This window comes from Brachyhypopomus gauderio, chromosome 12 (assembly GCF_052324685.1).
Source record: "Brachyhypopomus gauderio isolate BG-103 chromosome 12, BGAUD_0.2, whole genome shotgun sequence".
Classification (NCBI taxonomy): domain Eukaryota; kingdom Metazoa; phylum Chordata; class Actinopteri; order Gymnotiformes; family Hypopomidae; genus Brachyhypopomus; species Brachyhypopomus gauderio.
The window spans coordinates 19,312,192-19,335,972 of NC_135222.1; the positions used below are offsets into that span (position 1 = coordinate 19,312,192).

The window sequence follows — 23,781 nt, forward strand, 5'->3', positions numbered from 1 at the left end:
TGCCCTCCTGCATGGAGGCAGAAACATCTGTTAGTGAGGCGCGGAGGAGCGCACAACGCCGTCCGGCGAGAGCGAGAGAGACGCGGACAGACGACTCGCTTTGACAGGCAAACACGACACACACACCAGAGTCCAAAAGCCCCAGGGAGGTAAGGAACAAGCTACTTGCATGCACACACACTCACACACCCCGAGTCAGGCTGATGTAGGGAACTCTAGAGCGCGGTTTTCAGAGAAGAACACATCCACTGGCTCGTGCGTAGACACTAAAGCTTACACAGCGATAACCTCAAAGAGTTGTGCAATCCTCACACACACAGCAACAGTTTGTAAGCACCGTGTTGTACGCAGATGTAATATTAGTGTTATGACAGTCCAGCAGCCGTGTGTGTGTGTGTATGTTTGTGTTGGGGGGGTTGAAGCGAGTCCTCTGGCTGCAGGAGAACAGGATTCTGGGGAAGCACATAGTTTAGTCCTTATGTAACCTGGACCTCTGCTTAGTAGGTACAGAACTTCTGGAAAACTCTACATTTTGGTCACTACTGTGGCAAATATCACCCGCTGTGACTGTGTTCATGTCTCACAGGGATAATGTGTTCCAAGTTACTAGTGGTTTAGTCTGAGTGCTACTGAAAACAGACGCGGCTCAAAGCATCTCGTCAGCATAATCGCACAATACTTACAGACTCTTGAGTCCTTTTTACGTTTTGTCTTTAAAGTAACTCCAGTATGAGAGTTGAAGGGTGTGTGTGGGTGTGCTCCATAATATGTGTCTTTTTTTCTGTCTAGGTAAGCATTTGTAGGCAAGCTTGAAAGTGTGTGTGTGTGTGTGTGTGTGTGTGTGTGCGTGCGTGTGTGTGTGTGGGAGTATGGGTGTGTGTGTTTACACTACTGTGTGTGTGCATGTGTGCACACTTTTGCCCTGCGTGCGCTGATCACGGCTCTGCCACATTGCCATGGCGACGGTGCCCTGTATGGGTAAAGTGGGAAGGCTCGGCGGCTAATCCCCCGCCTCCTCTCGCCACGCTTCTTTCTCTCTCTCTCTCTCTCTCTCTTTCTTTTCCCTCTCATCCCTCCTTCCCTCTCCTCCACTCCGGTTTCCCGTCCCTCCTTCCCTGTCGCCGTCCTCTTCTAATTAGCTCTGCCGCTCGCTCACGTCTGTCTCACTCTGTCTCAGTCTCTGTCTTTTTCTGTCTTCCTCTCTCCCTCTCTCTCTCTCTCTCTCTCTCTCTCTCTATCCATCCCCCCCCCAGAGTACTAAGTAGTAACTTACTAATGAAGGAGGAGGTTGTGTATATGGGGGGTGAGTGGTGAATAGACAGAAATGCAAAAAAGGTGAAGGTAAATGACAGAGATAGAGTTCAGGGGTCAACAAGGAGGTTGCATGGGGAGGGTTTGATCTTGAAGGAGGGGGCCAGCGAAGTGGGGGGGGGGGGGTTAATGGAGAAGGGGAACAGAAACCTTAATGGATTCCAGTAGATGGTAGGCAAGTTCTGTAGGAGCGCTCCACATCACAGTATGGGAGAAAGGCAAACAAGACAGAGAACGGTGTGTGTGTGTGTGTGTGTGTGTCTGTGTGTGTGTCTGTCTTTGTTGTGTACCGGTGTATCTCTGTGTGTGTGTACGTATGTGTGTGTACCTGCGTGTGAGACAGATAGACAGGGCGAGAGAGCGACACACAGCACACAGAGAGACAGCAGGAAAGACAGAGACGGCCTTTATTCCGCTAATGTGGCACAATAGCCAAACGGAGAGAGAGGGCAAATGAGGCAGAGAGCGAAGTGCTCGCATATGATAAAGAGATCAAGAATGTGCCAGAGTGCTCAAGTGTGTGTGTGCGCGTGCGTGTGTGTATTTGTGTGTGTACGCACGAGGCGAGATGATCTGATTGTGCAGTGAATGTGAAGCACACTACAAGAGATAGACGCTCACAGACAGAGTGATCAGCTCATCCTCTGCTCCTTCTCTCCCTCTTTTGCTTCTGTCTCACTCTCTGTCTGTCTGCCTCTCTCTCTCTCTCTCTCTCTCTCTCTCCCTCCCTCCCTCCCTCTCCCTCTTTGCCTCAGGGAAATGTTTATGCCACTTCAGCCGCTGTCACGCAAGCACACACACTGCTGTAAACGCGCCTGCCATCTCTCGTCTGTCGGCAGTACTCGCAGCTCACACACACTCTCATCTCCCGCCATACTCGTAGGTCTTTGTTTCAGTAACAAACTAACCCATGTGCAGTGCTGTGTTATCCCATTAGATTCTTATACAGGCAACTTTCTAATATGGTTCAGATCTGGGTCGTGTTTGCACCGAAACCGTCCCCATCTGTACAAGTGCAACGTTTAGCTGATCCTTGATCCTAAGCCGATGCAGAGTCATGAACTTAACCGCAGGTCAGAGGTCGGCAGGTCAGCCAGCGGTTGAACAGACACACACACACACACACACAGACTCATGCACACACACTGTTCATTCCATGGTTCAATGCCAAAGAGGGGTCAAAGCCACGAAGGGACCAGAGAGAGATGAAAACGGCAATGCCGATGGACCCCTGTGGAGTGGCCGCCAGCCCCCCTGCTGTGGGGGTTTACGGGGGAGCGGGTCCGCTTCCAGGGGTTCCTTTAGAGGAAGTGGGCAGGTCCGGGCTAAGTCGGTACTGGGCGGGTGGCGACCTCCGTGTGCTTCTGTGCAGAAGGCTCAGGGAGGGGATGGTCTCTCTGCTCCGTGTGCTAGCAGCTTTGCTCCAGGTGACCACACGCCTCCACCACTCCACACTGCATCTCCTCCCAGCACACAGAGCTGTTGTGTAAGTCTGGTGGGCTGGACGAATGACAGGATGAGGGAGAGAGAGAGAGAGAGAAATGGAGCAAAAAAGAACGATCTAGAAACTAACAAATGGAGGAAGTGTAGGCAGCGAGCCAGTAGTGCCAAAGACAGAGAGAGAGAGAGAGAGAGAGAGATACACAGATAGAGAGACAGACACATAGACATCGAGAGAAACAAAGAGTGACACAGAGAGATACAGGGGAAGAGATAGACAGACAGAGAGAGAGAGAGAGAGGGATAGAATAAGCAGAAAGATGTCAGATGACCACATGTACCCTCCCACGCCCGTTTGCAGCAGGCAGTTGTCGGTGGTAACAAGCCACTCAGACAGCCCCCACCCTACCCCAAACCCACCCCTGCCCAGGCTGCCTCACGTCCAGACCTAGCTGCCCCCCCCCCCCCCCCAACAGCACAGCCCATGTGAGAAGAGCTGAGCAGAGTGGCGGGTGTGCGTGCAGCAGCTTAACAGTCTGTACATCTTTAAAAGGGAAAAAAAACAGAGAGAGAGAGAGAGAGAGAGAGCGAGCGTCACATCACATGGTTGTTATTCTCTGAAATCTGCTGCTCGGGTCACTTTGACAGCTCTCTGTTTCTCCCTCCCTCCTGCCTTCTCTCTCTCTCTCTCTCTCACACATACACACATAATCAGTCTTTCTCTCCGTCTGCCTCTCTCTCTCCTCCCACCTGCATTGCTATCAGCACGCTAATAAGTGTGAGGGTATAGTCAAGGCGGCAGGACTGCTATTCCCTACTCCTCTCTCTCTCTCTCTCTCTCTCCCTCTCTCTCCCTCTCTCTCTCTCTCTCTCTCCCCCTCTCTCTCTCTCTCTCTCCTCTCTCTCTCTCTCTCTCCCTCTCTCTCTCTCTCTCTCCCTCTCTCTGAGCTCTCATTCCTTTGTGCGCTCGTTCTTTTTTTAACCTTTCCCTCCCCTCCTCACGTTCTCACACGCTCTCCCTCTCCCTCTCTCTTTCTTCCTCTCTCTCTCCCCCCTCCCCCTCCCTCCCTCCCTCCCTCCCTCCCTCACTCTCTCCCTCTCTCCTCCGTGTGCATACGTGCGTATGTGGACCTTTGGAAAACAGACGCCCATGTGAGCGGCGAGGCGGGCCAGCGGCAGCCGAGCGGAGCGTCAGCGCGGAGGAGAGACCAGCGGTCCGACCCGGAGCCAGACCCTTCGCTCGGAGCAGCAGCACCGCGGACGGGGATGCAAGAAGATGTCCGTGGGAGGCTGTGCGTGTCCGGGTAAGCGCCCCCGCGCCGTCACCGCGACTACTGCCGGTTGCCGAGGGAGACGGAGCATGGCGTCAAGCGAGAGAGGGCAAGAGGAGGCGGCCCCGGGGCTTTGTTGCAATGGCGTGTGGGAAAAAACGCAGAAGGTATAAACACGCTGGTGGTGGGGGGGAGAGGGGGGGGGGGGGGTGCAAGGCCGCCCCCTGTTGTAGTCTCTGCGTGCCCCCTGTTGTAGTCTCTGCGTGCCCCCTGTTGTAGTCTCTGCCTGCCCCCTGTTGTAGTCTCTGCCTGCCCTGGTGTTTTGCGGAGACTGGCATCTTGGGGCAGAGTGTGGAGGGAGGACGGGAGAGTTTTGGGAGTGTGTGTTTTCTTTTCCGCTCGGTCCCCCAGTGCACAGCTGGTTTGCATCGGGGAACATGACGGCGGAGAGCTGCACGTCCTGCCCCGGGTCGTCCTGCCCCGGGTCGTCCTGCCCCGGGTCGTCCTGCCCCGGGTCGTCCTGCCCCGGGTCGTCCTGCCCGGGTCGTCCTGCCCCGGGTCGTCCTGCTGCTGCTCCTGTTGTTGTTGATCGTTTTGTGGCCTTAATTCCAAACAGGCCGAGCAGGGAAATGAGGATTTTGATCTGGGTTGCCAGTTTTATGGTGTAAAGCAGATGTGCAGATCCCCTTGGTAGAGAGGATTTTTAGGAGGGGGGAAACCATTATCTGAATGTCTGTGGAGTTTGCTAAAGTGGATTGGTGTGAGGCCAAAGGTCGTAATAGGTAAACTTGGCAACGCCTGTTGATAATTGCACACATGAACTCTTTTGCAACTTTGAACAAAAGTGTTTGTTATTGCACACTGTATATATGTGAACATATGAGCACTTAAGTATTTCTCTCTTCTATATGTGTGTGTGTGAGTGTGTGTGTGTGAGAGAGAGCGAGAGGGAAACAGTGTGTGTATGTAGCTGGGCATTTGATGTTGCCTGTCAGAGACAGGGCAGCGAGACCACGCGTGTCTCTATGTTTAGCCGTTCTGGGCTGTATTCTGTGTGCCTACACGCTGGCATCAGCGAGATTATTATGAGATTTCTGTCTACACCCCATCAACAAGTCTCCGTGTAGGCAGTATCACAGCAACGCTTCTACATCCCTACACACTCACTTCGACTTTTGGTTCCACGTTTGAAAGGGCAGTCCGGTTTTTTAATTATGTCTGCTGTCTATGAGAAAATATTGGTGAGGATGTAATAGAGTAATAGAGTGGTAACAGTAATAGATCTTGTTCTGTCTGGATCAACTCCAGTCTCTCATGATCTCTGTGGATCAGCTCCAGTCTCTCATGATCTCTGTGGATCAGCTCCAGTCTCTCCTGTTCTCTCTGGATCAGCTCCAGTCTCTCTTGTTCTCTGTGGATCAGCTCCAGTCTCTCTTGTTCTCTGTGGATCAGCTCCAGTCTTTCCTGTTCTCTCTGGATCAGCTCCAGTCTCTCTTGTTCTCTCTGGATCAGCTCCAGTCTCTCTTGTTCTCTGTGGATCAGCTCCAGTCTCTCCTGTTCTCTCTGGATCAGCTCCAGTCTCTCCTGTTCTCTGTGGATCAGCTCCAGTCTTTCCTGTTCTCTCTGGATCAGCTCCAGTCTCTCTTGTTCTCTCTGGATCAGCTCCAGTCTCTGTTGTTCTCTCTGGATCAGCTCCAGTCTCTCTTGTTCTCTCTGGATCAGCTCCAGTCTCTCCTGTTCTCTGTGGATCAGCTCCAGTCTCTCTTGTTCTCTCTGGATCAGCTCCAGTCTCTCTTGTTCTCGCTAGTCTCAGTCTTGCACCCTGTCAGACTTGCACCTCTATGGGTGCTTTCTCATCACATTCTCATTTGCTTGCTGTTGGGAGATTTCCTGTCTCCTGGGGTCTGGCATACTGGAGACAGAAGCTCCAGTCCTGGCTAAACTGAGGTGGGATGGTCCAGTGAAATATCAGTTTGTCCTTCCTTACTAATGAAAAGCTATGAGAGACCATACTGTGTTGCCCACACCCTCTGGGGACCTATTCCAAGGACTGGACACTCTGAAAAGACATAAAGTTGCAGGTGATCTTTAAAGGCAAGGATCCCACAGGGTTTGGAGCATGTTTTGGAACACATACTACATCTCCAGCAGGGGGCATCATTGAAAATATACTTCAAGTCTCTGTCTCTGTCCCTACCCATAATCCTCCCACCCTCCCCTCTCCCCACCTAACCCCACCACCCCACCCCCAACACCAGGTTGATGTAATTTCACAGTCTTGTGCAGTTGATATCTCCACTCCAATGCTCAGTCTCACTGGACTGAGTGACTGTCGCCCCAGCGACAGACCTCCAAACGCTTCAGCACACTCTCCTCTCATCCTTTACCAAGTGCAAGCAAGAGAGGAAGAGAGAGATAGACAGAGTGAGAGAGGTGAGGGGAATGGGAGGAGGGGGAGAGAGTCGTAGTGGAGAAACGAGAGGGAGAGAGAGTTTCAGTGTCATAAACAAAGGGGCTTTGTCGACTTGGAGGAGAGAGAAAGAGCGGCCGAGATTGGGATTAAGACTCTGGGCCAAAATCGGAGGGGAGCAGGTAGACCTTCATCAGAGCCATGACACCACACAAGCTCCATGCTTGGTTTCTTGGTGTGGTCGGGTTCACCCAGGCGGCACACGCAGGGGCCTGCACCTGACCCTCAGGCCCCCCAATGGAGAGCTGATAACATTTGGTCCTCGGGAGAGCTCACGTTCACCTCCACGGCCTCCCGCTCCTGTCCCAGTGCTCGTCTTTCATCCTTCTCCGTCTTTATTTGAACACAGAGCTCAAGCTCAAGTGTTGATTAAAAAAAGGCTCGCAAAGCCACAATTTAGTTCTCACCAGAGGGTTTCGCTTTCTCTTTGGTTTTGTTTCGTTTTATGACTGTGGCCCCAGCAGGTTTACAAGATGGCCTCCTCCTCACACCTCCTCACCTCCTCGTAAAGTGGAGGTCTCTGTTGGCGAGCTGCTTCTTCTCAAGTGAACCTGCTCACTCACTCTGTTGCAATATCATGTCAATAAAGTTTTATGAACCATCAAATAGGTTCATATGATTCATTTGTTCAGTGCTGGTGTACAACAGCAACAGCGAGTGTTTGGATCGTTTAGAACAAGATGTCACATTGACTGTCACTCAAAGAGCCATCTGGGCTTGCAAGTTGCAGTGAATATACATTTTCCTGAACTTACATAATAGTAAACCGGTAAATCAGTCTTAATTAGTGTGCTTTGAATAGGTGATGTTTTGCACCCTCATGGTACTGGAGTGTGTGTGTGTGCGTGTGTGTGCGTGTGTGTCCGCGTGTGCGCGCGCGTGTGTGTGTGTGTGTGTGTGTGTGTGTGTGTGTGTGTGTGAAGAGTATGGTGCAGCCAGGGGCCTGCGGTTCCAGGCCTGTTTTGTCATTTGTGATTTGAGGTGACTTGTTCGGCAAGCGTCTGTTGCTTTTGTTGCTCTGGGTGTAAGTTCAGGCTTTGTGCAGGGAAAAGAGAGTGAGAGAGTGACTCATAAGAGACACGGACAGACAGAGGGAGTGAGAGAGAGAGGGAGACACTTAGCATGCTCTGTGTACACCCATTTTGTTTACATTCTTCGATGATGTTGAGTGGGTTGAACCTCCCCTTCTTGTGTGGTCTGGGTTCCAAGTGTGTGTGTGTGTGTGTGTGTATGTGTGTGTGTGTGTGTGTGTGTGTGTGTGTGTGTGTGTGTGTGTGTGTGTGTGTGTGTGTGTGTGTGTTATGTGTGTGTGTGAGTTTGTATGTTCTTGTATATTCAGGACTGCGATATCTTGAAATATGGATTCGGATGTGTTTCCTGATTTAGAATATTAGTACTTTTATTTCAGTACTGCAAACGTAGGTTCTTTTGTCTACCCAGCAGTACAGTACTGTCACCTTCAGCGTCCACAGGTCACAAGCTCCTCCTTACCTTTCTTCTCCTTCCTCTGCCTCCCTCTCTTTGCTTACCCCCTCCCGTCCACACACACACAACTACACACACCCTCTGTGGCAGTGTGAGCAGAGGTTGGTGTGCGCTCATGCAGGGAGTCACATGGTCTGCTTGATTAGAGGAAAATCACCCATAGCACAGCAGTGCTAAAATGGCAACCGCAAGCACGCGGTGCCAAAACCCCCCCACCCCCCACCCCCCCTCACCATTGCACCCACGCGGGCTGAAGGGGAGACGCGTTTCAGAGATGGAGGGAGTGCAGAGGACCAAGGAGAGCAGCATGAAGGGGTTTGTGTCAGAGAAAGGGAGAAGGAGTGGAAGAGAGAGAAAGAGAAAGGGCAAGAGAGTGAGGGAGTGAGGGAGGGAGGGAGAGGGAGCGAGAGAGCGCTCACTTAGCTGGCGGGTGCCTGCGTGTTTGGCTGGCAGACTGATCTGTCATTGGCCAGGCTGTCTCTACACATCAGAGCTGTCTCCCAGCAGCTACAGATCTGGAACAAAATGGCTTCCTGTGCCGAGAACGCAGCAGCATCAGGGCAGTGTCACTTACCCATCAGCCCCCAGGCAGCAGAGGGAAAAGAGAGAAAAAACTGAAAAAAAAGACAGAGAAATGTATAAATGCCTTCTCAATCACAGAGATAGAAAAGCATTATTGCATGTATATTAAGATGTAGATTTTAAAATAGCTATATGTTTAAAATATACTTTAGCACTATAATCAGCACACTGTCTACAGTTTTTTTCATGAAAACATGTTTTATTTGATACTAATGCACTGACATGATATCCAAGATGAGTCTTATACTTTTTGACATTCTATACCCATAATATCTGGTCAATCTTTGACCACAAGATGGCGCCTGTTTGACAGCATTTTTTGTAACGCGTTTAGACAATATTCGAGTATCAGATCACAATGTCTGGTGTTTTCATTGACGATGGTATCTGAGAGTAGTTCAATCCTTCTGTAGCCTCGCGGGCTTGGCAGATCCTAATCCAGACGCTATGATCAGCACTTCAAACCCGCATTGATCTGAGACTAAGCGCTGCAGAAATACACCAGCCCCATGGGAGGCCTGTCAATCACTCAGATAACACACCCGCTCTTTGTGTCATTCACGAGCGGTGGGAGAGGCTTAGGGATGGGTTGTGACGTCACTGTCCGTATTTGCATAATCTGCTGGCAGCATTTATATTTTCCTATAAATGCTGAAACAAGTATGTACTGTTGCCACCTACCTCACACATCCAGGAGGACTAGGTTACTACAATAGGAACAGGAGTTCCAGCAGTCGTCTCATATTTATTCCGAGGAGCTGTTGCATCAGATGTAATGAAACTGATTCACTAAAACACTAAAAACTAAAACAGTGATTTTTTTTTTATTATTATTTTATTTATTTTGCTGGCCAGGTATGTTAATTTAGCATATCTCCAGGCTGGGACTAAGTACATGAGAGACAGCCAGAAGTGAGTGAGTGAGTGAGTGAGTGAGTGAGTGTGTGTGTGTGTGTGTGTGTGTGTGTGTGTGTGTGTGTGTGTGTGTGGGGTGAGGGGGGGTGACTAGAGGTGGAGGGCAATATGAACCGTTATCAGTCCTATGGCAGATGTGTGCCTCAAGACTTCCTGTTGACTAGTGAACAGAAGGTGGGTAAGAGAGTCCTCAACTCCCCCATCACTTAACTACACCCCTTCAGCCAACAGCCTGGACACCAGAGATATCCACCCGAGAGAGACAGAGAGAAAGAGGAAGACAGAAAGTGTAAGCATGTGATCCTGCCACCTCATGCACTTGTAGTGTAGGGATCTGGGATCTTCAGTGAGACTTTTCATCATGACTGACCAACTGGAACCAGCCGGTAAGAAGGAACCCTTTCATTCTGCTCTGTTCTCCTGTCTACTCCTGGGCTCCTGGATTCTGACCAGGGCTCCATGGCCGACGCACCGTGCGTGTTTCCGCTGGATCTGGTTCTGTCTTGTTCAGGCGCTCTCTTGCATGCATTTGATGGCTAGCTGGCTGCACCGACTTGGTCCAGATAACCAGGGTTACTTACTTCAAAGTACAGCCTCTGATGCCTGTCTCACTTACAGCAGCGTTTACAGCTAAACTACAGCAGCACCTACAGCTAAACCTTTGTCAGGTGGCCTTTAACCCCTTCTCACCTAATGTGTTTTCAGTGATGCCTTTTGGTAAGCTCGATTCGTTGCATTTCAGTTATCGGCTTTGTAACTGCATTGTATGATCAGTAAATGAACAGTAGCATCCATCAAGGCTAAAAAAGAGTCTATACTCTATAAGACCGTGTCAAGAGCATTGCGCGGAGTGTAAATATAATATAAACAAGGCCTTCTGCCGGTGCCACACCGTGACAGATGACAACCAAAGCAATAGTCGCCCCCCTCCCTCTATAAGGGGATTAACTTTCGAGATTCATTATACTGGACAATCACAGCGTTTTACCAACAAGGACACCACTTCAGTGTGGTGGGGGCATGGGCTCAGACATGCACAAGATGTCGCGTTGCGGATTTAACCCCAGGTACACGCAGAAGGCAAGCGTCTCTCAGGGGCACGGTGGTTGCAGGCTGTGTTGCTATGTGAAGAGCATATAGTAAACGTGCTGAACATGGCTCAAAAAGAATCACACACTCACAGACATTTCACACTTAGTCTATGCAGAAAACAACAGTAGGATGAAGAAATTGTTTGCATTCAACTGAACATGTCAAATCAAAGGGAATCAGTGGATTTAGGAAATCAGTTTTTCTAAAATGCTTTGACAGCATCATAGTATTCTATAATGATTTTTTCCAAAAAACAAAACAAGTAAACAACCAAAATGATTGTAACATCCTGCTTGTGCCAGAAGCCTCTATTCTCTACAAGCATTTAAAAGAAATTGTATTTAATATTAAATGCATCCTAACCTAATTTAAACAGTGGATATACAAACTGGAAATAAAAGCTGACTGTGATATGGCATAGTTTGTATCGGTTTCTGAAAGTTGTTTATAAGTTATTATACGTGGATATGTCGGTTAATATCCGCTCCCCTATTTTTTAATCAGAGTATTTCTATCTTTTAATATATGTTTATCACACCCACTTGTATATATTGTGGCATTAAGAGGTTTTCTGTACCTTCAAATAAATAACATATTTTTAATTAGACGTTAATATTCGAGTGAGGCTTAATTTTATGTCAGGACTCCATTGATGCAGATATCTAAGGTATTTTTACATGTAACAATGTACCACTGTACACACTGAACGTCGTGAAACCACGTTTATTGATTTTTCGCCGTGACATTAAGTGGCTCGCTATCGACTTTAGTCGGAATTGATCATTTAAAATTCCCAGCTGCATTGTTTTTTATCAGACACGTGGCTGTCAAAGAACGTAAAGCTATGAAGTGGGCTAATGCAGTTGAGATGTTTAAATGTGTAACTGAATTATTGATTTGTTTAGACAAGTTGATGACCATAATCTCTTTGGGATATGCATAGGGTTACATTTAGCAGGACCTGCAGCATCAGTAATTATTTTTGATTAAGCTGTGTATTTAGATAAAATGTATTTTAAATTGATGTGGATTCCTTGCAGAGCTTAAATATAGTTGCGAACCCTTTCATTTTAATTTAGCCTAAACTAATTCTGAAACAAGGCACATCTTATAAATAGGTTATTACAGGACCATTAGGCAGTGCTCATAAAGCAACTCAATTGACCCCTTTATTCTTACACGCTCAAGTGTTTGAATTTGCCTGCATGTGTCACTTTCACATGTCATCAAACGACAAGTAGAAATGTAAAAAATCTGCTCACAGCGGACAACCTTACACCGTGGTGGGGTGGGATGGGGGGTGAGAGAGGGCGGTGGGCTGTGGGCTGTGGTGTCCCGCTCTCCCGGGCTCCATTCTGGGAGGAAGAGGAGATGCGGAGGCAGCTAGTGGGGGAGCGGGGACGCAGGCACAAGGAGGAGGGCCTACCGCTATTGTTCATGCCCGCCCTCGAACAAAGACTTTAACGGGCTCCATTCGCAACACCACAGCAGGCTTCTTCTTTTTTTAATGGAAAAAGGCACCGCGTTGAAACCAAGAGACGGTCCCCTCTCTTTCTCTCTCTCTCGTTTCTCGGTGTATTTTCTCCTGTTCTTAGAGTAGGAGAGTTTATTTTGCGTCGGCCGTGCCGGTGGTGCCGTACGGGCGCTGTTGCCGCCAGCCAGCCACCGTACTCGGGCGAGCTACGTAACGGCGTGCTGCCCCGTCCGTGTTCGCTGGGATCTGTAAACATTTAATTCCCTGAAAACACTTCTTGCAGGTAAACTGTTGTTGTTGTTTTTTACAGTATCTGTTTCGTTTATGGTGAAATGTGTCTTTATAACCGCACCGGAAGCACACTTAGTCGTCGTATGATCCGTTAGTGTTTATGTGTTTATTGTGGCCGTTTTGCGCTGTTCGTCTACGGGCTAGCCTGTTAGCTTCGGTGGCTAGCTAGCTCAGAGAGCAGACGAGATAAAATGATTTTTTATTAAAGTGTCCCGCGTTCGGTGAATCCTAAATACTTTATTTAGGTGTGGGTGCTTTATTGCTCCGTTTAACCGTACCCTGTGTTACCTCTTTAGATGCGCTTTAGTTGAAGAAATCACGCCAGTAAGGCAGCACTAGCTATCGAGCTGACTTTACTGCCCTGTTCCCATGGCCAGCACAAACTGGTCTTGTGACCGCTGAAATCTCGCACCTTGCATGAAACTTTTCTTGTTTATTGTGAAAACTATCCATATAGTTACTATAGTTATTTCATGTAACCACCATCTGGTTTTCTACAATGTGTAAATTGCTTAAATTCGTTTGACCTATACTTGAGTATGTAACATTTATTTCCTTCTTTTGCAATTTCACCTATGAATGTTTTTTGGAGTCATTCTTCAATTAAGAAAACAATGTAATGCCGGCACACAGAAGTTTACGACTGTACTTCAGCATTAATTGTGCAAATTTGACATTTAGGTTCCAGATCACAACACTATCAATACGTTTATCTTGGGTGTTAATATGTTGTCTCTCTGCCCAGCTGGAGGTTTCCAGATCTGCAAAAACCCTGACTCAGTTATCACTTTTTATGAAGCATTAATTGTGTTACATCCATTATGGGATGGCATAGGCAGCTTCCCCTTGACATTAATGAACCATGTTATGGAAGAGAAATGTCCTATACTGCAGCTGGGGCAATCTGCAAGTCCTTTAGTGCATTTTTGCTTCCTCTCTGTCTTGTCAGCACAACTTAAAATGTGGCATATTTTGAAGTAAATTAGATTATCAGCACATTTTAGCCTTTAGTGGTTTGTGTGTGTGTATGTGTGTACATGTGTGCATGTAAGAGAGGAAGAGAGTACGTTATGTGTTCATCAGAGGGAGGGGGAAGTGTTGTTTTGAAGAAAGCAATTTAGTGCACAGGAAGTTAGTGTTTGTAGCTTGATTTGATTTAGACAGTCGGTCATTAACCACCAAATGAGCAATCTCTGTTAATGGTATGCTCTTAAGACCTAATGCTGTTCCTATTTATTAATTTATTTATTTATCACTCTTAATGGCCATACAGAAGTCACATCTAACTCTTCCTGGAAAAAAATTACACCTCTTAATGGATAATTAGATGGTCTGATTCAGGCCTTTGTTTAGATAGTCTCTCAAAGCTAACCACCACCAGTTTACAGTACATGTTTGTCCAAGCACCCAGTCCGAGTTGGCAGCAGACCACGAATTGTCAAAACTGCAGGTTCATGTATGCACAAGCCACATCGGGTTCAGCAAGCTTAGTATGAGCAGAGAGTCTGAACTGAGCGTCGCGCTCTGCTTGCAACCCCGGCCATAGTGACTGACTCTGGAACGCGTTATTGGTCACCATTGACCTGTGGGCGAGGATAACGTGTGACCACAGCGGGTAAATGCACTGCTGTGAGGCACCATGGGACATGACAAGCCTTGTAGCCAGTGTCATCCTCACTTAATTTTTAATGTCTTAAAGCCTAAATAAATGTTTCATGACTACAGTAAACTGATGCAGGAAGCGCTTCTGTGTGCATGTGCACATGCACGCGACTGATTGGATGTTCAGATAGATAGATGTATATGTTCACTCTCCTCATTGGACAGCATCGCGCTGGCACATGTGTATAAGAAGTAGGAATGATTTGGAGGTCAAATTAACGGAGGACAAGAAGACATGGACAAAAGCCCTGTTGTGACTGGGGGCGGGGACCGTTCTGATGGAGCACCCTGGACACACCGGGCCTTGATTAATTTGCTGGAGACCATATTAACCCCTTGTCCCCTGCTATTCTACTTAAGGCTGTCTAAGAGCATATGTGGAGTGGGGGCAAAAAGCTTTGGTGGTAGTTTATCACACCCCTACCATTGGGGGGGGGGGGGCAGTCAATTTAATCAAACGTGCATGAGTTTAGATGGTTCATTTGAACCATAACCGTAACCAGTATCGTATAGGGATGGACAGTTTGGGACACATATCGTTCAATCTGTATTAAGAGTAAATTTTTTGTTGTGCTTATGATTAACCATACAGTCTGGTTAACAGTGTATGGAGAAACATGGCCACAGTATTAGGCTAATACACTGCTCGCAAAAAGACCCTTAATGACTTCAGTAGTTGGGTTTCTTATTGCATCACAGTCTAAACATTTCTAGGTACTATTTGCAATACATGTCCAGCTTGTGTGCTGGGAAAATAGCCGCAGTGTGATTCTAATTCTAAAGGTGAATGTAATGTGAACTCTCATGTCTCACGGTATTTGCATGTAACGTGGAAACCAAACTGAAATTGTCAGACGTAAAGATGAAGCCGATGTATTTTGTTTTACGGGGGTTCTCAAACCTTGGAAAACCCCCGTGTGTTGCTTTACCATGGCCAAGTGACGTTGACATCTCACTGATTTATTCGACAGACGCGTCAGCCGGTCATTATTAGGCGGAGCTGTTCCCGTGACGGCAGGGGTCATGACCCCATTGTGGTTGACTGCGCCTTGCTGTAGATCCCTTTAATGGGTGGGATGGATGGGGTGAGGGGCGTGTCTGCACGCACAAGCCCCTCCCGCTCTCTTGTTTATAGTGGGCGGTGGATGTGTGTGCGTGCGTGTAAAAGCCCCAGACCTGACCTGTCGAGTGGGTTGAAACGAGAGCAGACTGTTGCCCCCTATAGCTCATACCTGTGTACTCGTCTGCCGATGCTGTCACAGCCCTCTGACCCCTGACCCCTGCTCTCATGGACACATATCCCCAAAGCCTTTTGATACCGGGTGTAAATCACTGGGTAAAATGGTAATGCAGTTATAACCCTTATGACTGCTATTCATTTTGATAGGAGACATGGACACTGAGTGCATTGTAACCCCAATATTAGACTTGTGAAATGTATTGTTCTGTACAAATTCCTGGTTCACTGCAGTTAATTGCTGCAAGTACAGTGCTGTTCAAACTGGCCACAGTGATCATTTTTGCGCTGACAGGCCAGCCCTTAACATCAGTATATGGAACATTCCAGATAAACGCCCCTCCACAAATCCCAGGGAGGCTGCACCAGAGTCCCAGGCATCTAACATCCAGCCTGCTGATGTTTGTTTGTTTTCCGTTCCGTCTGTTTCAGGCTGTTCCTCCAAGTCGTTCAAGCTGTACTCCCCGAAGGAGCCCCCCAACGGCAGTGCCTTCCCCCCCTTTCACCCCGGCACCATGCTGGACAGAGACCTGGGGTAAGTGGTGTCCCTCACCGCCCTGTACTGGGCCCTGTTGGGCGTGGCTGGTTTTGGCTTTGCTTTTGGTGTCCTTCTTGGGCGAGATGTTTTGGCCACTGGGTTCCTCCTCCTTGGGTGAGATGTTTTCTTCACTGGGTTCCTCCGCCGCAGTGAATGATCGGGATTCGTGTTTGACCCTGAACTCTGAATAATTCAGAATTTGTAATCGACATTTGTGTTGTTGCGTTGCGTTTCGCTACATTTAGGTTAGTGTTTGTGCACGCGCATATATATGTGTGTGTGTGTGTGTTGCTTTTGCTGAGTCAGCCAACAGTGGTTTGGCTGAAGTGAGATAGTGGCTTAAGGAAGAGCATGAAACCATGAGCCGTGTCAATGGTGGACTGAGCTGTCAGTCAACAGCCTCTGCTCCTATTGGACATGTGGGAGGGAGGGGTTGCTAAAAGTGTCGGTGGTGCCACATCTATCTGCCTTCACTGCTCTGTAGAGATAAGGGGGAGAAAATGTCTGGGGAGGAAACGATCCCCTTCCTGTCTGAAATTTCGCCCACAGGGGGATCAATGAGGAGACTTAATCCGCCATCGTCAGCCGCGCAGCAGCCGGCCGTGGCGTGCACACCGCGTTAATACGTGTGCATCGCTGATATACGGCCTCACGGCGTACATGTCGGTGGAGACACCGCAGCAATGGGAGAGCAGGCCATTTTTTAAGCCTACCGGCAGAGGCCGTTGAAGGCTTTGCTGTGGTTCGAGCTCTTGTGATCTTTGGTTCCCTGTTTGATATCGTCCTTTGTCTTGCTTTGCAGCCCAACGCCCATGTATCCGCCCACGTACCTAGAGCCTGGGATAGGGTGAGTGTGAGTGCAGGGACCCAACCCTTGTGTCTACGCCAAGCTTTCACAGAAATGACATTTATTTCCCAAAAACTTCAAAACCTTTCTCATTTCTGTTTAGGTAGACCTTAACTCCTGTGAAAAGATCTTGTGAGGGAAGTCTAACCTGTCTCCCATTTTTCTCCTTGTCCGTTCCCTGCTTCGTGTCGTCTGTCAGGAGGCACACGCCGTATGGGAACCAGACAGACTACAGGATATTTGAACTCAACAAACGGCTCCAGAACTGGACAGAGGTGAGGATCAACGCATGACACCTGAACATCACCTCTTCAATTTCGACAGAGTTTCAACCCTTTTTCAATGGGCCACATGTTACGTGAGGTTCATCGTAGCCATCCTCACTAGTTTAACTGGTTTTGGAATACTGGTTGTTTTTTGCCATACAAACGATCCAACTCCAAAGTCTGGTTTTGATCATGGAATGGTACATGCATGTTCTCTGTAGGTAGACCATTCCTGTCCCAAACACCACTGTCCCAGCTGAGCTGCGGGATACAGAATTTTGAAATTTTGATTTTCATTTTGTTGTTGTCCACCATTTTTTCTTATCTTTTTCTCTCTCTTTCTCCCTCTCTCTCCTTCCCTCGTCTCCTCCGTTCAGGAGTGTGATAACCTGTGGTGGGATGCATTCACCACAGAGTTTTTTGAAGACGATGCCATGCTGACAATCACCTTCTGTCTAGAGGACGGCCCCAAGCGTTATAGTAAGCAGCTCCGGCGAAATGAGATGATATGTCAAACAAGAGTATGTCAAAACAAGAATATGCTTTGCATATTCAGGATATTTATTGTGTGCTGTATTGGAACATTGTGATGTGCTAATGTAAGTTTTATTTGCCCTCCTCAGCGATTGGCCGGACCCTGATCCCACGGTACTTCCGGAGTATATTTGAAGGGGGCGCCACTGAGCTCTACTACGTGCTGAAGCACCCTAAGGAGTCCTTTCACAATAACTTTGTGTCTTTAGACTGTGATCAGTGTACAATGGTCACTCAGAACGGCAAGCCTATGTTCACACAGGTATGTCTTGCAACAGAAAGTGTGTGTTTCTTGCAACAGAAAGTGTGTAGGATAGGATCTAAGGGTTTTTTATATTTAGTAATATTGTGTTTGCAGTTCCAATTACAGTTTAACTATGCTGTTATAACACTAATACAGTTACTATTATGATAATAAATAAAATTTCATAATAAACAATTTTTGTAAAAAAAAAAAAAAATGTGTGTAGGTTATGTGTAGGTTAAATGTGTACCCTAGTGTACAGATTAGATATGTACCCTAATTGATGGGTTAGATATGTACCATAATGGACATGTTAGATGTGTACTATAATGGACGAGTTAGATGTGTCTTGTAATGGACATGTTAGATGTGTACTATAACTGACGGGTTATATGTGTACTATATATGATGAGTTAGATGTGTACTATAACTGACGGGTTAGATGTGTACTATATATGACGGGTTAGATGTGTACTATGACTGACTGGTTAGATGTGTACTATGACTGACGGGTTAGATGTGTACTATAACTGACGGGTTAGATGTGTACTATAACTGACTGGTTAGATGTGTACTATAACAGCCATGTTCTCACAGGTGTGCGTGGAGGGCCGCCTATACCTGGAGTTCATGTTTGATGACATGATGAGGATAAAGACGTGGCATTTCAGCATACGGCAGCACCGAGAACTCATTCCCCGCAGCATCCTGGCTATGCATGTATGTCTCCACCCCCGGCCCTGCCTCCACCCCCGGCCCCGCCTCCACACCACCCAACTCTAGCCTCACACGTCATTTCTAATGGGACAAACTTATCAAAGCAACATTTTAAGTCTCATTTCCCCTGTATGCTCTTCCAGGCCCAAGACCCACAGATGGTGGACCAGCTGTCTAAGAACATCACGAGATGTGGCCTCTCTAACTCCACTCTCAACTACCTCCGGGTGAGGGCTCCTCACAGCCTCTACATCAGCCAGTTTCAGAGTGATGCAGTCATTCTTAGAAACCATGTCAGAGTGCAAAATCACACATAACTTTCCTACACATGTTCTGAGGCTGTGCATGTTTGAGCTTGTTTTTTTATGCCTACAAAGTTTTTTTTAATGATTACTTTATAGTTGTCCAGATAAAATCATCCCAAGAGGATTTCAAATCTATGCTGGAAATTATAATGAAACAGTTGCACATTCACCACTGAACAAGATGTTTTGTAGGTTAAGATTTGTTAGATCTGAATTTTGTAGACACAATATAATTTTATTGTGTTGCTGAGATGAGTGAAAAGTGACATCGGTGTCATCTGAACAGAATCTGGAAAATATAGTTTGCTCACCTCAGCACAGCGGGCTACATGGCAAATGTGGGAGCATTGGATGAAATGCGTTGAGGAACTGGAAGTGCCTGGTTGATGTTTAATCATGTTATCTGAGGAGAGAAGAAACCTACACTGTACTGTTCTTTTATACTCTGCTATATCCATCGATGTTAGATAGCCTACTTGTGTTATAGTCCCTAAAGTGCTTTCTCTCTCTCCCTCCCCCCTCTCTCTTTCTCTCTATCTCTCTATCTCCCTCTCCCTCTCTCCAGCTGTGTGTGATTCTGGAGCCCATGCAGGAGCTCATGTCCAGGCACAAGACGTACAGCCTCAGCCCCAGAGACTGCCTCAAGACCTGCCTGTTCCAGAAGTGGCAGAGGATGGTAGCTCCCCCAGGTAGGCTCACCGCCGCTGCTGTCCGACTGGGCTGCTCCTGCTGTTTTAACACCTGCTCTCAGTAGAAACATCTCATTTAGTTCTGTCTAGGGAAATTGGCAAGCTGTTTGTTGTAAATTTTAGTTATCATCTCAACTAAACCCTTATGTAGAAGAGAGCAAGTGGAGTATTGATGATGGTTTTACATTTTTAGACACCGTTTAAAACGTTTTCTGTTGTTAAGTAATGACTTGCTGACTGAGTCTTGTGAAGGCAGCCCGGAAGCAGCTGCCTGGGTCTTCTGGGGGTGAGCAGCGAGGACCGGCCGGCTCGTGCTTCCTTTCCTCGTTGCTCATCCTCGAGCTCTGATTGGTCTGTCGTTGTCCAGCGGAACCCGCGCGGCAAGCCCCCAGCAAGCGGCGGAAGCGCAAGATTTCGGGCGGCAGCACCATGAGCGCGGGTGGAGGCAACACCACCACCACCAACAGCAAGAAGAAGAGTCCAGCTGGCAGCTTCCCCCTCTCCAGCCAAGTACCTGTGAGCATGCTTTACAGATGATCATGCACAAAAAAACGGTCATACGCTCCCCTCCAGTGTATTCTAATGGTTTCTCCCCCCAATGCAGGATGTGATGGTGGTGGGTGAGCCAACTCTGATGGGAGGGGAGTTTGGCGACGAAGACGAGCGCCTGATCACTCGGCTGGAGAACACGCAGTTTGATGCAGCCAATGGCATCGACGACGAGGACAGCTTCAACAACTCTCCCGCGCTGGGCGCCAACAGCCCCTGGAACAACAAGGCCCCCTCCAGCCAAGAAAGCAAGAGTGACAACCCCACCTCCCAAGCCTCCCAGTGAGACTCAGGCCGGGAGGGGAGGGGCCGGGGTGTGAAGGGGAGGGGCTTATGGAGGAAGTAGGCGTCAGGAGGTGGCCACCAGGTTGCAGACGGCTGACTCGCTCATTTACCTGCAGATCCATATACAAAACGACAGCCGTTGATTCTGATGCTCTCTTGGCGTGACAGAAGACTGAACCGGTACATTCGGAACAAGAGAAATGGAAGACTAGCGTCAGGGTGGGACAGCGCGCTAGCCGTGGACTGGATTCACCGGCTTTTTGTGGCACGAATGCCCCTCCGAAGAAATTTGTGGATAGTTTGTACGTTTAAGTTGGCCATTTCGTCCTCAGAGGAGAACGCGTATATAACGCCAGCAGAGTGCACACACTGACACACAAATTCATGCCACAATAACACACACACACACACACATCACAGACCTGGCAAAAGGTGAAGGCTAATGTCAGGTCTGTGCTACTTCTGCTGAGGCCCAGGCTGTCTTTGAAGAGCAGGCAAACTTCATTAACATTTGTTCATCGTTAGTGGCAGGTTTGGATTGATGTCCTGAAACATAAATCCCAGTGTACCACCACAAAGCTGTAGAACAGTCTGGAATTGTCATTTGAAATGATGAGATGGATGAGATGGAGACCGTTTAAACAAAGCAGTTCGGGGATAAAAATTATCTGCATTTTATACCAGCCTCTATTACCCTAGAATGTTTATTGTTTGATTTTTTTTTTTTTACCGACATTGAAAGCTACAGACCAAGGAGCTGAGGACTTTCAAGGTCCTTAAAATCTCAACCTTCAAATTATATTGGTTTGTATTATTTTTAAAATGAGAGTAATTTAGTGTGGGCTTTTACTTCAGTTTGTGTACTTGTGCTTGTATATTTAAGGTAGTAGCAAAGTTCTGTATAACTGTATGAAAATGTATTCTTCCTTAGCATTACCTAAAGCCATTCTGATCTAATGTGTTTAAAAAAAAAAGAAAAAATCCCATGATTCTGTCCCCCCCCCTCCTTCTAATTTTATGAACTTGTGTAAAATCAGTTGATTCCAGTTGCGGTATATCCTCGCTCTGCAGGAATGCAGTTACTAAAGGCCAAGCAAAGCAGTGAAGCCCATCATGCCAGTCATTGTTAAAGTGGAGATTTATAAGCCCATACAAGCAAATTAGATAGCATCACTCCTCCAAGTACATTAGCCAATGTGATTCATTGATCCACTGTCTCCGTGTTCGGGTCGTCCTGTCAGAACCCTGCACATACAGGTTATTTGTGAAGTGCATGTCAGCTGCCTAGAGCCTTGGTGCGTGTCCTTGTGTGAACCATAATTAATTTACTGTATGGAGACAAGAATTTAACTTCTTGCCTTTGAATCCTCTGATAATTTTGTAATCTTTTTTCAACTGATGCCCAATTCAATTAATCTACATTAAAATTGTGAGATTTCTCCAAGCCCCGCACTTGTTATTGAAACTTAATGGTGATCTGTCTCTCTTCTGATCCTGTAGACACCCCCTCTTTGATATATCTATTTTTTGTTTTTTTCTTAGTTTCTGCCCTTGACTAAATTAATGTATGTACCAATAAAATATGAATTTTCACTTTAAAATAGAATTATCAGCTTGCTTTTTTATGTTAGATAACCAAGTGAGTGAACAGCAAAGGTTGTTCACCAAAGTAATGTGTATGTCTTGGAGGTTTGTCTGAAAATGGTAGACGGAGCCTCCATTTATAGCCACTCAAGTCCAGTACCTGCTTTTCTGAACGTGAACTACAGCATGTCCGCGTGACCTTCTCACGGCACGCGCACACTGCTCTGCTGACCCCTACTGGAATAACAGATCGACTGCTTTATATCAGTTAGAAAACAGTTGGTGGGTAATTTATAAATAGCTTTTTTATCGCAATTGGCCTCTTTTCTCTGTATACACATATTAATTTATTACTGAATATGTGGTATTCCCAATGCTGTAATAAAGGGAAAAAAACACAAGTTAAAAGAAAAAGTTATTTTATCTGTTTTATCTGATGTCAGATTTTATTATACATAGTTTATTTAGTTTATTATACAAGACATTTCTTCCTTTCTGTATACTATATATATATATATATATATATATATATATAGGCTATATATCGTTCTAGCAGTGGTGTGCAGCTTGCTGACGACTGTGTGTGCTGGAAAGGTTCCAGACAGAGGCTGTTTCTCAATTCAGGGGCTGCAGCCTACGTAGACCGCGTAGACCGCAGCCCACGGTGGCCACACACTTCGAAGGCAGGGTAGGCTGCATCTCACGGCTGTTAAATGAGACAGTCTAGTCTTCGCAAGACGTATGTTTGCGTGACCACGCTCTGCCCCGTTTCATACGTTACATACGTGTTAGCGAGCTGTCCGACAAATATCACATCACCCACAAATGCCTAAAAGAAAATGCGTTGAACATGTATTCACGTTTGACGGGAAGTATAACTTCATAACAAAATTCAATGTATTTTTATAAACGTTACTTTTACGTTAATTTTACGTATAAACGTTTAGTAAATACTCAAAGCACATGTTTACCTGCAATATCATTAATAACTGGCATGTTATTTAGCATCTCATTGCAGTATAAATGTCCATATTTAAAAAATACCGACATTTAAAAACGAATTCTTCGGCCCGTACACTAGACTCCGCCTGTTTATTGTTCATAGAGCAATGAATCCTGGGATATGGTGGGACGCGAAGGATACTCAGATGCATCCTTCGTTTTCGGGGTTTTGAAGGCTACATTCGTCGGCCGCATAAGAAGGAGTCCACGAATTGGGACAGCCTCGTCGCGGCGCAGTGACGTAACCGGCCTACAAATGCGCACTTCGTGGGCTGCAGCCCCTGAATTGAGAAACAGCCAGAGTTTGAAAGCCCCATTTGCTCTCAGCTGGTATGTAACCGGACCCTGTTGGAACACAGATGAGTGCTTGCAGGTCCTGGGGAGTGCCTGGGGCTAGCAGCGTGGGCTCGAGCGGAGGGTCACGGGTTCAGCACTCGCTGGAGCGCTTACAGCTATCGTGCTGTAAACATGAAGCGTGGGCTTCAAAGGAGCTACAGTGGTGTTTTCTGTTTAATGAGCCTTTGCTTAATTATGAACAAACCATGGTGCTACCATTGTATTTATTATTGTCTTCACAACAGCTAAATATCCGCAACTAAATGGTATACCTGCTAGATAAAATATGCAATTGTTTAACACGTAAGGGCAGACGGCTGTACGTGAATATGTTTTACATCTACCCTTTCCTGCACAATAACTCAGAGCATTTTTATTTGTTTCTTGCCTTATTTATTTATTTTTTATTTTCATTCGTCTGATTCTTTTCGACAATTAAAAGAACTTCCATTATTGCTTATTCATTCGAGAAAATGTTTGCTGTCTGAATGTTGGCGGGTAACATCAGGTCGTGTGATGAGTCTTTCCAGAATCAGTATCTTTCATTGACACACAGTTACAGTCCTCAGCTCGTTCTGGTCTCTTGCATGTTACATTATTGTCTCCCAGGCCCCCACACCACGGTTAGACTCACTCCTGTGTCCATACTTTTTTG

General features: G+C 46.9%; 1 protein-coding gene and 1 long non-coding RNA gene across 5 annotated transcripts; one reads left to right on the top strand and one right to left on the bottom strand.

Annotated features, from left to right (window-relative positions):
* The first annotated feature begins 10 nt into the window (after window positions 1-10).
* Window positions 11-21,237, top strand: ldb1b (LIM-domain binding 1b). 4 transcript variants are annotated; one of them, XM_077023581.1, is made up of 12 exons: window positions 11-149; window positions 3,896-4,055; window positions 15,663-15,765; window positions 16,571-16,615; window positions 16,815-16,890; window positions 17,259-17,361; window positions 17,505-17,677; window positions 18,257-18,379; window positions 18,520-18,603; window positions 19,247-19,370; window positions 19,738-19,886; window positions 19,975-21,237. In XM_077023581.1, exons 2-12 carry the CDS (start codon window positions 4,028-4,030, stop codon window positions 20,203-20,205), a joined length of 1,239 nt encoding a protein of 412 aa, XP_076879696.1. In that variant the 5' UTR covers window positions 11-149; window positions 3,896-4,027; the 3' UTR covers window positions 20,206-21,237. The 4 variants fall into 4 exon arrangements, with proteins under 4 accessions (XP_076879696.1, XP_076879697.1, XP_076879698.1 ...); XM_077023582.1 differs by lacking the exon at window positions 11-149 and having other exon boundaries at window positions 3,648-4,055; XM_077023583.1 differs by lacking the exons at window positions 11-149; window positions 3,896-4,055 and adding an exon at window positions 9,681-9,860.
* Window positions 21,238-22,480: 1,243 nt separating this feature from the next.
* Window positions 22,481-23,262, bottom strand: LOC143528454 (uncharacterized). Its single transcript, XR_013134457.1, has 2 exons — window positions 22,760-23,262; window positions 22,481-22,617 (listed from the first exon to the last, which is right to left on the bottom strand). It is a non-coding gene; the product is annotated as an uncharacterized LOC143528454 (long non-coding RNA).
* Window positions 23,263-23,781: the final 519 nt, after the last annotated feature.

Excerpts from the sequence above, each read along its gene's own strand:
- ldb1b (XM_077023581.1), top strand. The coding sequence starts at position 4,028 with ATGTCCGTGGGAGGCTGTGCGTGTCCGG. Across the intron at positions 4,056-15,662 it reads GGGAGGCTGTGCGTGTCCGG|GCTGTTCCTCCAAGTCGTTC; the intron begins GTAAGCGCCCCC and ends CGTCTGTTTCAG. Across the intron at positions 19,371-19,737 it reads GAGGATGGTAGCTCCCCCAG|CGGAACCCGCGCGGCAAGCC; the intron begins GTAGGCTCACCG and ends GTCGTTGTCCAG.